The sequence below is a fragment of the Doryrhamphus excisus genome, chromosome 22 (genome assembly GCF_030265055.1).
Source record: "Doryrhamphus excisus isolate RoL2022-K1 chromosome 22, RoL_Dexc_1.0, whole genome shotgun sequence".
Classification (NCBI taxonomy): Eukaryota; Metazoa; Chordata; class Actinopteri; order Syngnathiformes; family Syngnathidae; genus Doryrhamphus; species Doryrhamphus excisus.
In genome coordinates, this window is record NC_080487.1 from 14,361,141 (window position 1) to 14,375,511 (window position 14,371).

General features: G+C 44.3%; 1 protein-coding gene across 1 annotated transcript; it reads right to left on the minus strand.

Annotated features, from left to right (window-relative positions):
* Positions 1–3,680: 3,680 nt before the first annotated feature.
* Positions 3,681–13,420, minus strand: msh2 (mutS homolog 2 (E. coli)). Its single transcript, XM_058061575.1, has 16 exons — positions 13,149–13,420; positions 12,889–13,037; positions 12,006–12,293; positions 11,656–11,802; positions 9,773–9,922; positions 8,149–8,282; positions 7,695–7,894; positions 6,799–6,908; positions 6,463–6,586; positions 6,092–6,242; positions 5,928–6,025; positions 5,521–5,769; positions 5,176–5,380; positions 4,865–5,112; positions 4,029–4,195; positions 3,681–3,906 (listed from the first exon to the last, which is right to left on the minus strand). The coding sequence occupies exons 1-16, from the start codon at positions 13,354–13,356 to the stop codon at positions 3,733–3,735; spliced, it is 2,802 nt and encodes a 933-aa protein (XP_057917558.1). The 5' UTR covers positions 13,357–13,420; the 3' UTR covers positions 3,681–3,732.
* Positions 13,421–14,371: the final 951 nt, after the last annotated feature.

The window sequence follows — 14,371 nt, forward strand, 5'->3', positions numbered from 1 at the left end:
AGGGGTTAGTATGTCGTTTTTTCTCAAAAATCACCAAATCAAAATCTGGCATTTTATGCCATTTTTGGATGCTTCTGGGTCCCCCGTTGAGTGTGTGTGAGGTTTCCACTTTTATTTTTGACAGAAAAGTGCTTTAGAAGCAAGTTGAAAAAAATGAGAAAAAAACGACATACTAACCCCTTACGTTTTTTCTCAAAAATCACCAAATCAAAATCTGGCATTTTATGCCATTTTTGGATGCTTTGGGGTCCCCTGTTGAGTGTGTGTGAGGTTTCCACTTTTATTTTTGACAGAAAAGTGCTTTTTAAGCAAGTTGAAAAAATTGAGAAAAAACGTAAGGGGTTAGTATGTCGTTTTTTCTCAAAAATCACTAAATCGAAATCTGGCATTTTATGCCATTTTTGGATGCTTCTGGGTCCCCTGTTGAGTGTGTGTGAGGTTTCCACTTTTATTTTTGACAGAAAAGTGCTTTTTAAGCAAGTTGAAAAAAATGAAGAAAAAAAAACGACATACTAACCCCTTACGTTTTTTCTCAAAAATCACCAAATCAAAATCTGGCATTTTATGCCATTTTTGGATGCTTCTGGGTCCCCTGTTGAGTGTGTGTGAGGTTTCCACTTTTATTTTTGACAGAAAAGTGCTTTAGAAGCAAGTTGAAAAAAATGAGAAAAAAACGACATACTAACCCCTTACGTTTTTTCTCAAAAATCACCAAATCAAAATCTGCCATTTTATGCCATTTTTGGATGCTTCTGGGTCCCCTGTTGAGTATGTGTGAGGTTTCCACTTTTATTTTTGACAGAAAAGTGCTTTTTAAGCAAGTTGAAAAAATTGAGAAAAAACGTAAGGGGTTAGTATGTCGTTTTTTCTCAAAAATCACCAAATCAAAATCTGGCATTTTATGCCATTTTTGGATGCTTCTGGGTCCCCTGTTGAGTGTGTGTGAGGTTTCCACTTTTATTTTTGACAGAAAAGTGCTTTTTAAGCAAGTTGAAAAAAATGAAGAAAAAAAAACGACATACTAACCCCTTACGTTTTTTCTCAAAAATCACCAAATCAAAATCTGGCATTTTATGCCATTTTTGGATGCTTCTGGGTCCCCTGTTGAGTGTGTGTGAGGTTTCCACTTTTATTTTTGACAGAAAAGTGCTTTAGAAGCAAGTTGAAAAAATTGAGAAAAAACGTAAGGGGTTAGTATGTCGTTTTTTCTCAAAAATCACCAAATCAAAATCTGGCATTTTATGCCATTTTTGGATGCTTCTGGGTCCCCCGTTGAGTGTGTGTGAGGTTTCCACTTTTATTTTTGACAGAAAAGTGCTTTAGAAGCAAGTTGAAAAAAATGAGAAAAAAACGACATACTAACCCCTTACGTTTTTTCTCAAAAATCACCAAATCAAAATCTGGCATTTTATGCCATTTTTGGATGCTTTGGGGTCCCCTGTTGAGTGTGTGTGAGGTTTCCACTTTTATTTTTGACAGAAAAGTGCTTTTTAAGCAAGTTGAAAAAATTGAGAAAAAACGTAAGGGGTTAGTATGTCGTTTTTTCTCAAAAATCACCAAATCAAAATCTGGCATTTTATGCCATTTTTGGATGCTTCTGGGTCCCCTGTTGAGTGTGTGTGAGGTTTCCACTTTTATTTTTGACAGAAAAGTGCTTTAGAAGCAAGTTGAAAAAAATGAGAAAAAAACGACATACTAACCCCTTACGTTTTTTCTCAAAAATCACCAAATCAAAATCTGGCATTTTATGCCATTTTTGGATGCTTCTGGGTCCCCTGTTGAGTGTGTGTGAGGTTTCCACTTTTATTTTTGACAGAAAAGTGCTTTTTAAGCAAGTTGAAAAAAATGAAGAAAAAAAAACGACATACTAACCCCTTACGTTTTTTCTCAAAAATCACCAAATCAAAATCTGGCATTTTATGCCATTTTTGGATGCTTCTGGGTCCCCTGTTGAGTGTGTGTGAGGTTTCCACTTTTATTTTTGACAGAAAAGTGCTTTAGAAGCAAGTTGAAAAAATTGAGAAAAAACGTAAGGGGTTAGTATGTCGTTTTTTCTCAAAAATCACCAAATCAAAATCTGGCATTTTATGCCATTTTTGGATGCTTCTGGGTCCCCCGTTGAGTGTGTGTGAGGTTTCCACTTTTATTTTTGACAGAAAAGTGCTTTAGAAGCAAGTTGAAAAAAATGAGAAAAAAACGACATACTAACCCCTTACGTTTTTTCTCAAAAATCACCAAATCAAAATCTGGCATTTTATGCCATTTTTGGATGCTTTGGGGTCCCCTGTTGAGTGTGTGTGAGGTTTCCACTTTTATTTTTGACAGAAAAGTGCTTTTTAAGCAAGTTGAAAAAAATGAAGAAAAAAAAAATGACATACTAACCCCTTACGTTTTTTCTCAAAAATCACCAAATCAAAATCTGGCATTTTATGCCATTTTTGGATGCTTCTGGGTCCCCTGTTGAGTGTGTGTGAGGTTTCCACTTTTATTTTTGACAGAAAAGTGCTTTTTAAGCAAGTTGAAAAAATTGAGAAAAAACGTAAGGGGTTAGTATGTCGTTTTTTCTCAAAAATCACCAAATCAAAATCTGGCAATTTATGCCATTTTTGGATGCTTTGGGGTCCCCTGTTGAGTGTGTGTGAGGTTTCCACTTTTATTTTTGACAGAAAAGTGCTTTTTAAGCAAGTTGAAAAAATTGAGAAAAAACGTAAGGGGTTAGTATGTCGTTTTTTGTCAAAAATCACCAAATCAAAATCTGGCATTTTATGCCATTTTTGGATGCTTCTGGGTCCCCTGTTGAGTGTGTGTGAGGTTTCCACTTTTATTTTTGACAGAAAAGTGCTTTTTAAGCAAGTTGAAAAAAATGAAGAAAAAAAAACGACATACTAACCCCTTACGTTTTTTGTCAAAAATCACCAAATCAAAATCTGGCATTTTATGCCATTTTTGGATGCTTCTGGGTCCCCTGTTGAGTGTGTGTGAGGTTTCCACTTTTATTTTTGACAGAAAAGTGCTTTTTAAGCAAGTTGAAAAAAACGAAGAAAAAAAAACGACATACTAACCCCTTACGTTTTTTCTCAAAAATCACCAAATCAAAATCTGGCATTTTATGCCATTTTAGGATGCTTCTGGGTCCCCTGTTGAGTGTGTGTGAGGTTTCCACTTTTATTTTTGACAGAAAAGTGCTTTTTAAGCAAGTTGAAAAAAACGAAGAAAAAAAAACGACATACTAACCCCTTACGTTTTTTGTCAAAAATCACCAAATCAAAATCTGGCATTTTATGCCATTTTTGGATGCTTCTGGGTCCCCTGTTGAGTGTGTGTGAGGTTTCCACTTTTATTTTTGACAGAAAAGTGCTTTTTAAGCAAGTTGAAAAAAATGAAGAAAAAAAAACGACATACTAACCCCTTACGTTTTTTGTCAAAAATCACCAAATCAAAATCTGGCATTTTATGCCATTTTTGGATGCTTCTGGGTCCCCTGTTGAGTGTGTGTGAGGTTTCCACTTTTATTTTTGACAGAAAAGTGCTTTAGAAGCAAGTTGAAAAAAACGAAGAAAAAAAAACGACATACTAACCCCTTACGTTTTTTCTCAAAAATCACCAAATCTAAATCTGGCATTTTATGCCATAAAACCAGCTGCACTACCCTGTACAACTAACCAAACACAAAAGGTATTTTTTAAATAATGCTTTATTGAAAAGTCAAACTAGTAAATCCAAAAAAAAAAATCATGTTTTGACAGGAAGAGAGCGTGCTAGCAGCTCCGTGACATAAGTGTTGTTCACGGCGAGAAGAGCCTCTTTCATCTTCCTCAGCTCACCCTTCACCTCTTCCTCCGTCATGGAGGCGGCAGGAAGAGACTTGACTTTGTGCAGGAAGTCCCGGATCAAGCTCTCGCCTACCTGCCAAAAAGAGGGGCGGAGCGGACACACAAAGTTGAAGCGCGGTAACGCTCAAATGGCAAACAGAACTTGCATGCCCCCCGACCCCCCGACCCCCCTCCCCACACAAAAAGCGCTCTTACTTGCGTGTCTCTGCAGCGTCTCTTGGCTTCAGGCTCCCCCAGCTGCTGCTCGGACGTATCCTGAAACTCCTCCAGCTCCTCCGCCTTCTCCTTGGCCATGGCAACCACTGACGGCGGGAAGCACGCCAACTCGGCCACGTGGATCCCGAAACTCTGGTCACACACCCCTGAGAGGAAAAATAAAATGTCTATGTTAGTACTTCCTTTGTCAGCTTCACCCCAAAGCTAAGATGTGGGTGTTTGGTTCAGATGGCTTCCCTGAGAAAAAAAACAACAGATTTCATTTCCTGAGCTTGTTGCGTAGAAACATTTCCTGGGAACCGTAGCTAACAACCGTCAACAGAGCCAAGTGGGAGGGCGGTCCTAGAGTGTATCTGGACCACAGCGCATGCCCATATATGGAGGTCTGCTCATTGTGACCTCACAGAGAGTCAGCGTCAGAGAAAACTCTCTGAACGCGAGCGTCCATCGCCATCCTAAACTTCTGTGAGGGCTAGGGTTAGGGCTAGGGCTAGGGCTAGGGCTAGGGCTAGGGCTAGGGTTAGGGCTAGGGCTAGGGCTAGGGTTAGGGTTAGGGCTAGGGTTAAGGCTAGGGCTAGGGCTAGGGCTAGGGTTAGGGCTAGGGCTAGGGCTAGGGCTAGGGCTAGGGTTAGGGCTAGGGTTAGGGTTAAGGCTAGGGTTAGGGTCTCAAACACAGCAACCTCATGACGTGAAACTTTGTCTGCTTCAACAGGAGAATACAAGCTTGGACGTACATTTCTAGGGCAGAACAAGCATCCCCTTTAAAATGCACTTCAAGGTTGGATTGCCCCCCCCCCAGTCAATCAGGCACTGACCTGGCTTGACTCGGTACAGCATGGTCAGCGTGTCGCGGGACGTCAGCGCCGTCACGTGCAGGTTGCGCACAGCGGCCTGCTGCGCCGCCAGCGCCGTCAGCTCATGGAAGTGTGTGGCAAACAGGCAAAAGCAGCCGATCTTGGCAGCAACGTGTTCGCTGATGGCCCACGCCAGGCCGAAGCCGTCGTACGTTGACGTACCGCGGCCCAGCTCATCGATGATGACCAGCGACTTCTCCGTGGCCGAGCTGCGTGGGGAAGGAGAAAACACGGGGTTGGTCTGGTACCAGCCTCACAGGCGTCTAGCTTACCGCAAGATGGCGGCGGTCTCCAGCATCTCGGACATGAAGGTGGACACTCCCTTCACCTGGCTGTCCCCCGCCCCCACCCTGGCCAGGATGCTGTCAATCACGCTGAGCTCCGCCTCCTCGCACGGCACGAAGCAGCCCACTTGAGCCATGAGAGCGATCACGCCCACCTGGCGGATGAACGTGGACTTGCCGCCCATATTTGGTCCTGAGGGCCAAACGGCGGACAATGGAAGCGTTTTCTTTGCTACTTTAGGATCCTGTTGGGTTTCTGTTGATCTGTTGAACGTAGCTCGGCTACTACTGCCTTGCATCGCCCTACCAGAGGCGTCATTTGGCTCCACCCACCTGTGATGATGAAGAAGCTCTTCTCGCCCTGAACGAAGGAGACGTCGTTGGGAATGAAGCAGGTGTCTGCGTCCGCCTCCATGCAGGGATGGCGCGCCTGCCGCAGCTCCAGGCGGCGGGGGCCGTCATCCGCCAGCAGGCGGGGTCGCACGTAGGGCACGGGGGCCGAGACGGACACCAGGGCGAAGCTGACCACGGCGTCCAGCAGGGCCACCGCATCACCCAGCGAGCGCAGAGGGTCCACGTAGCCTGCTTGGACGAGGTTAGAAACAATCTGGCGTTTGTCGGAGAAGATGAACGACATGAAGGTCATGTCAGGGCAAGTTCAGGCACACAGACGAGTACTTCCTGTCCAATCGATGACACGCCACCCTGACGGTGTGACGAGCATGTGATGGTTTCCACACCTGAGGCGATGTTGATGATCTCTTTGACGATGGCGTTCTGGGCCTCCTCGTACTCCTCCCTGCTGCGGGTGTAGTCCTCGTTGAGCGCGCTCAGCTTGCTGCAGACAAACAAACCACCGGCGGTCAGCGCACGCCGCCAGCCCCCTGGGACGGGGCGCACGAACCCGTCTGTGAAGCGCACGCCGTTCTTCTGCACGTCCAGGGTAGTGAACTTCTTATTGTTCCTCAGGCTCTTCTCCTCCTTGCAGGTGACACGCAGGTAGAAGCCCAACATGCTGTTGGACTCCAACTTGACCGTCTTGCCCGCATCCAAACCTGAGACGGAATCATCACTCAGTCCGAGAGACACGGACAAACGTTGGCTTGCATCACCATAATCAATCATGGATGCCAATAGTTGGACACCAACACGTGGCCAGCAACTGGGAAGCGTGACCTGAGGACACGCCGGGGTCAAGGGTCAAGGGTCCCGGCCATAGAGGGTGTCATAACCTTTGGATGTGATGTTGGTGATTTTGTGTGGGGGGGGGGGCACCTAGCTCTCTGGCGGCGCTGCTCAGCACAGCCTGCATGTTCTTCTCCAGGGCGTCCATCTTCTGTCGCAACTCGCTCAAGACGGGATCGAACGACGCCTTCACCAAGAACTCATGGTGCTCGATCTGAAGAAAAAGCAGACTGTAAAAATCCAATCAAGTCCTACCTGGAGGACAGGAAGTGCGTTATTGGAAGTGGAAGTGTGTCCATACGTCGCAGAAGATACCAAAAAGATTCCAACATAAGAATAAATGAAGCATTTTAAAATAGGAGTTCCCTTTCCATGAAAATGTTTTCAAAAGCGTTGAATGAAGAAACGCTCCGTCAGTGAGCTCACCTGGTTCATGTCCAGCGTGGTCTCCATCATCTCCTGGTACTTGCTGAAGTCGCCCTGCAGGTCTCGGAGGGGGGAGATGAAGACGGCCTCCAACAGGACCTGGTAGCTCCCTAGGGGGACATGCACACACGCACCATCACGGGACGCTAAACGCCGCCCATTTAGAGTGCGGTTATTTCCACGTCTGATGCCGACCACGGGAAAGTGTTTCATAGCCAACCTTACTGGACATATTGTGTTCAGCCATTACTGTGTACGCTGGAGTTATATTTGACGTATTTACTTTGTACTCTACCTAGTATCATGAATGCATGTCCTCGTTACGTCACGTAGGTAACAGCAACAAACAAGTCCATTTTCCATCAGAGATTTGAAAGACATGCCTCGTGGACAAAACGGTCCCAGGAGGTCAAAACATTTGATGAGCACGCGTACGGTCATGTCGAGTCATGTGATGCTTATTCTTAACAACATATTCTCAAATCAGGCCAATTGGACCTCACGGCGATGACGCCACACAGACGCTTGCATTGTTTGTCAGCGAGATGAAATGTCACAGGATTAGCCGACATCAAGCGTGACAACGGTTTCAAGTTTGGCATGGGAGGTGTTTTTTTGGGAGCTTCTATGGAATGCTTTCCTATGATTGGCATGGGAGGTGTTTTTTTGGGAGCTTCTATGGAATGCTTTCCTATGATTGGCATGGGAGGTGGTTTTTTGGGAGCTTCTATGGAATGCTTTCCTATGAAGTCTTATTTGATTCGTTTCCTTTATGTTGTGAGCAGGAGTATCACGTTAAAATAAAAAGTAGATGTGTCATTCATCATCTAAAGGCAAATGGAAACATAAAACTATGTTGAAGAAGTTCAAACAAAGTGCTGATTCATATTTGGTACCCCAATATCTTTCCAGTGCGGCAACGAGGGCAGGGATGTGATTGACAGCCTGGTACACGCGGTAACAGTCCTGCAGGTTGGCGCTGTGGCGGTGGAACTTCTTGGCCAGGTGATGGAGATCAGGGAAGCGCCGCAGCAGGTCCTCCTGGCAAGTCTGCCTCAGCTCAGAGTCGCACACAAAACTCTCCACCAGGTCTAGCCTACGCACGCACACGCACACACACACGCACGCACGCACGCACACGCACACACACACGCACACACATGCACACACGCACGCGCACGCGACAAACATGACCCTTCACATCTTTTATGACATCTTCTCAACAGGCAGTGACCTTAGGAGTAACTTGGATGAAAGCATAGATATACGAGTGCTGCCGGTACGAGGGAGCTGTGGTTCTGAGGGTAAAGAGGCATTCCAGTATGTAGTGAAAGTGAGCATCCCCTTTACCTCTCCTCTATTTTGGTTCTGTCCAAGAGTGGCTGTTTAATCCACTGGTTGACCAGTCGCTGGCCCTGAGGTGTGCGACACCTGTTGAGCAGAGCGGCCAATGAGTGGGCCCCGCTGGTGTCGTTGGGTGCCCCCTGGGGAAGGGCCAATGTGTCATCAATTGGTTCCATCAATTTCACTGCTGTGTTATTGTACAATGACAATAAAGAAAGTCTATGCCTATGAAATACTATGCCTATGAAATACTATGCCTATGAAATACTACGCCTATGAAATACTACACCTATGAAATACTATGTCTATGAAATACTATGTCTATGAAATACTACACCTATGAAATACTACACCTATGAAATACTATGCCTATGAAATACTATGTCTATGAAATACTATGTCTATGAAATACTACACCTATGAAATACTACACCTATGAAATACTATGCCTATGAAATACTATGTCTATGAAATACTATGCCTATGAAATACTATGTCTATGAAATACTATGCCTATGAAATACTATGTCTATGAAATACTACACCTATGAAATACTACGCCTATGAAATACTACGCCTATGAAATACTACGCCTATGAAATACTACGCCTATGAAATACTACGCCTATGAAATACTACGCCTATGAAATACTATGCCTGTGAAATACTATGCCTGTGAAATACTATGCCTGTGAAATACTATGCCTGTGAAATACTATGCCTATGAAATACTATGCCTATGAAATACTATGCCTATGAAATACTATGCCTATGAAATACTATGTCTATGAAATACTATGTCTATGAAATACTATGCCTATGAAATACTACGCCTATGAAATACTACGTCTATGAAATACTACGCCTATGAAATACTACGCCTATGAAATACTACGCCTATGAAATACTACGCCTATGAAATACTACGCCTATGAAATACTACGCCTATGAAATACTACGCCTATGAAATACTACGCCTATGAAATACTACGCCTATGAAATACTACGCCTATGAAATACTACGCCTATGAAATACCATGCCTATGAAATACTATGCCTATGAAATACTATGCCTATGAAATACTATGCCTATGAAATACTATGCCTATGAAATACTATGCCTATGAAATACTAGGCCTATGAAATACTATGTCTATGAAATACTATGTCTATGAAATACTACGCCTATGAAATACTATGCCTATGAAATACTATGCCTATGAAATACTATGCCTATGAAATACTATGCCTATGAAATACTATGCCTATGAAATACTATGCCTATGAAATACTATGCCTATGAAATACTACGCCTATGAAATACTACGCCTATGAAATACTACGCCTATGAAATACTACGCCTATGAAATACTATGCCTATGAAATACTATGCCTATGAAATACTATGCCTATGAAATACTATGCCTATGAAATACTATGCCTATGAAATACTATGCCTATGAAATACTATGCCTATGAAATACTACGCCTATGAAATACTATGCCTATGAAATACTACGCCTATGAAATACTATGCCTATGAAATACTATGCCTATGAAATACTATGCCTATGAAATACTATGCCTATGAAATACTATGTAAGTAATACTCGCAAGTGGCTAAACCTACCTGGAAGAGGTTGAGCGCCCTCACAGCAGCATTGTCCAGCCTCAGGTACCGACCCAGGTCCAGCGATGCCAGACTGAAGGAGTTGAAGTTGGACTCATTGGACAGCAGTTCCAAATAACGCACCACGGCTGCCAGGCAGGACATGGCCACCTGGGAGGAAACAGTTCCCATGTCAAATTGATCAGCAAGCACCCACGGAGACTGACATTGGGATTCGTAGTTGGAGTAGGGAACAGGTGGAGGAGATGCTAGAACAATGGAGCTTTGCCCTGGAAAGGAGAGGAATGAAGATTAGCCGCAGCAAGACGGACAAAATGTGTATGCCATGATGTTTGCTCTACAGACAGGAAGCACAACTGGAGGTAGCAGAGACGAGGATGCTGAGGTTCACATTGGGAGTGACCAGGATGGATAGGATCAGGAAGGAGTACATCAGAGGGACATTCCATGTTAGAGGCCTTGGAGATAAAGTCCTTCAGGCCAGACTGAGATGGTTGGGACATGTCCAGAGGAGAGATAGTCCATATATTGGTAGAAGGATGCTGCCAGGTAGGAGGCATAGAGGAAGACCAAAGAGGAGCTTTACGGATGTAAGTGGACCTGTCCATATCACCCCCCCCATCAGTGATAAATGATAGACCAATCAGAGAACAATATCTAATATGTACAGTACGTATGCTAGCAGTGATACATCAAACATGAAACTAATGTATGGATACATTTACAGTAATACACCAATGTTGAAATAAATGCTGTCACGAGGTTTTCCAATTAGCATTTATTTATCATTTATTTATTGCTGAGGTTTGTTTACAGCTGAGGTCCCTTGAGCAAACAAAACATGCCTCTATTTTGTACTTGATCGAAAAAAGAAGCCTGATTATTTTTGGAAGTGTGTTGCATGCGTTTTTGTTGTTTTACTGAAGCATTTGAATTTTTTATTATTCTTATTATTCAGAATATTCAAGCGGCAACCTGTTGTTTGTGCACTTATTTACTCGTGTCTCGTGTCGAAAACGACTTGAACCATGACCAAGTCATTATTGTGCAGCCAGAGAGAAGCAGAAGTTGTCACATTCCACAGATCATCTGCAGTGTGGATCCATGGATGTGCTGCCTGGATGAGGGACCCACTGGGTTTTTAAAGTCTGTGCTGAGCAACCCACTTGTCTAGTCAACACCTCACGTCTTCAGAGGCCCTCAAAACTACAGATGGACCGGTAAGATTATTTGGAGTTAAGGAGGCTGATGACCGACTTTTGGAGCAGATATTTATTTGCCCGGGTGCAGAAATTGGCATACAACTCCTGAATAATATGCACACTTAACTTGGTGGAACCGCCTACAGCGTGTTTATTTAACCTAACAAATAGAAAAAGAGCAAGCACTTCCATCTCTTAGAAGTTGAATACAAACAAAGAAACAGCTCTCTGAAATGGTTCCACGGGGAATAAAGTACCATTTCCATGTTTACAGCAGGCGAGCTAATGCTACGCCAAAAAGCTAGTTAGCCTTCATCTTAGCAGACTTCCCTGCAACAACGTTACGTTATTGTAGTAGTCGTGAGCTGTTGTGTTTTTCAGGAGCTTGGGTATGAATTGTGCTCTATGAATAAACTTGCCCTGCCCGTGTTGACATTGTTGTCCTGTATTTGTGCAAGCGGGGATGGAAGACATTTTCACCACAAAAGAAGAAAAGGACCTTTGGTCTACTATATTTTCCAAATGCAATTTTGACGTAACCGCAAATCTACTTTTGCAAAAACATGACTGAGGTACTGATGACATAAAAGCACCAAATTCCACAGCAATGACCCCCGCCCCCCCTTGGGGTCTCAAATTTGAATGAGCGGGTACGTCAAGTACGTATGGAGGTGCCCTCACCTGCTTATCCAGCTCTGGGAGGGTGTTGCTGGCTACCACCTCTCCTCTTTTGGCTCTCAGGAGCCTGTTCAGGTCTTGGACCACATCCTTGCTGCTGAACTCGGCTCGCTTCCTGTCTGAAACCAGCAAGCCACCACGTTGCACGACCTGTATAAACGCAGTGAGGGAAGTGGATCATTATCGACACGAAATCAGAGGTTCAATTACGGCCCACAGCTCACTTTGCCTTGGCCCCCACATATCGGAAGAATAAAACGAAATCCTTATTCGTAAGATGTATTACGATATCACACAAAGCGTGTCACAGCAACACCTGATCTGTTCAAAAACGATGAGCCGGGGACGCTTACCTCCCGTAGCTTGCTTGCGTCGGCATTGCCGTCCCCCCCCTGAGCAAGAAGACACTCTTTGGGGCCGAGCTGGACCAGCAGGGACTCCAGGTTGGAGAAGATCTCGTTGTCTGGGAACTCGCACACGCCCATGGTCCTCTGAGCGGCGTCCACATAGCCCACGCCCACCACGCGCTGTCCGTCTGCGCCAGTGGCGACGCGGACGGCCACGACACCCGCGCAGCCTTCTGCTCCATTTCCAACGCCAAAGAGAATCTCCTCAAACTGGGTCAGGTTCCCGGGAGAGGCCTAAGTGGTCCGGTAATATAAATAAGGATTTATTGTATTGAGCACCTGAACTGAGGAGTTCAGTGCCTTGCTCAAGGGCACAGTAGCCAGGAAGGAGAAAAGCCACTAGTTGTACTTCCCTTATGTCTGCTTGTAACGAAAACTACAAACATCTCCAAAGAGAAGAACGCCATTTTAGCACCAAATGTTGATTATTGTGGTGGTTGGGTTGTTGTTAGCAGCGGCGCCTCAAACTGATTCTCATTCTATGGCAAATGTAGTAGTATTGTATTACTATTGATTGGCGCGTCTGCAACTCCAAAAAGGGTACTCCTCTACCACGAGTAAACATTAAGCCAACAAAGGTAAACAGGTTACAGTAAACATTAAGCCAACAAAGGTAAACAGGTTACAGTAAACATTAAGCCAACAAAGGTAAACAGGTTCCAGTAAACATTAAGCCAACAAAGGTAAACAGGTTACAGTAAACATTAAGCCAACAAAGGTAAACAGGTTACAGTAAACATTAAGCCAACAAAGGTAAACAGGTTACAGTAAACATTAAGCCAACAAAGGTAAACAAAGGTAAAAAAGGTAAACAAAAAGGCAGGCTCACCTTGTACTCCAGCTTCCAGTCGAGTTCCTTGCTGCTCTTGCCGTGGTTCCGGTACACCTCCACCCGGTATTGCCTCACCAGCAGCAGATCTCTCACAAACGCCTCGAAGTTGAGCTTGCTGAGGACCACGCTCTCCAACGTCCGACTCCCTGTTGACAAACAAATTCAAACGGCCGGAAACTCCCAAGCACGAGGCTAACATTAGCGTCAGCTAATAATAGTTTAGCTAGGAGTTAGCTCAACTCCACAAGGAGGCTCACCCGAGCCCAAGAGCTTAATGACACCGTTGGTCTTGAAAACCTCCTTCGCCGCGAACACGGCGTCTTTCCCGTGGACGGTGTAGTAGTCGTTACGGTCGAATATTCTGAAAGTGGTGGCCGGCTTCTCCGGCATGGAGAAATAGAAGTTCAGGAAGCCGTGTTCGGCCGCGCTGTCCATCGCCAGGTTCTTCTTCGGCTGCACCGCCATGTTGGAATCTCCCGCCACGAGCAGCCCCAAACAGGAAGTGACGGAAGACGTCTTGTTTCCACGAGAACAGGCGGTAGCTTTGTCAAAAAAAAAAACACTTGTGGGATTCAGCAGTCAAGGTGGAAAGTAACAAGTTACACGTTGACGTTATATTACAAATATTACTAAATAAATATGTCCAAATAATGCATTCATAGAAACAGTGCTCAACCACCTGGTGGTCAATTCCACAGGCCCATGTTTACTTCTCCTATATGTTCACTTTAAATTCATTAGAATGTTGCTTTATTGAGTTGGACCTATTATGCTCATTTTTGGCCCTTTCTAATGAGTCGCGGACTCCTGTAGAGCAGCTATACACAATAACCCGCACGGAAAGCTTTCTAGATCTTCCAGATTCTGCACCCCTTTCTGTAGTGTTTCTATGGACATCCTGCTTTAGCCACAATTGTCACTCTATTGTCAATCTTTCTGTTGAAATTCTTATTGCCATTTGCCAGCCTTTACAACGTCCGTCACCCCAAAGTGCATCTATGCGACATGGACAAGCTGACCTGTAGTCAAATGCCATATATAAAATGTTGTCTGTGGATCTAGTTGCGGCGCTAAACGTGTTCTGGCTATAATTAATAAGCGTGCATAAAAATCCTTGGATGACAGCATGACCTGAGTTGTAGTGGCTCCAGTTGGCGTGTCTAATTACTGACTGCCTTAGCTTGAACATCAATTGGTCTTATATTAGTTCTAGCGGCCTCTCAAATGTTAGCATGTGTGCAGTATGCGTCCCTTCCATCTTGGAATGTTTTTCTTGCGTCACGTCTGGTCTTTTGTTTAATCCGGAACCTGAACTTTCTGACGCATTGAGACTTGGAAATAAGAAGTTATTTGTGTTGGCTTTTGTTTGCAGAAGAAAACGTTGTTGACCGACTGGATTATTGGGGTTATATGTCATTTATTAGAAGTGATGTGTCTGCATAGCTCGAGCCGTTTTTCACCTTAACTTGCACATGAACCC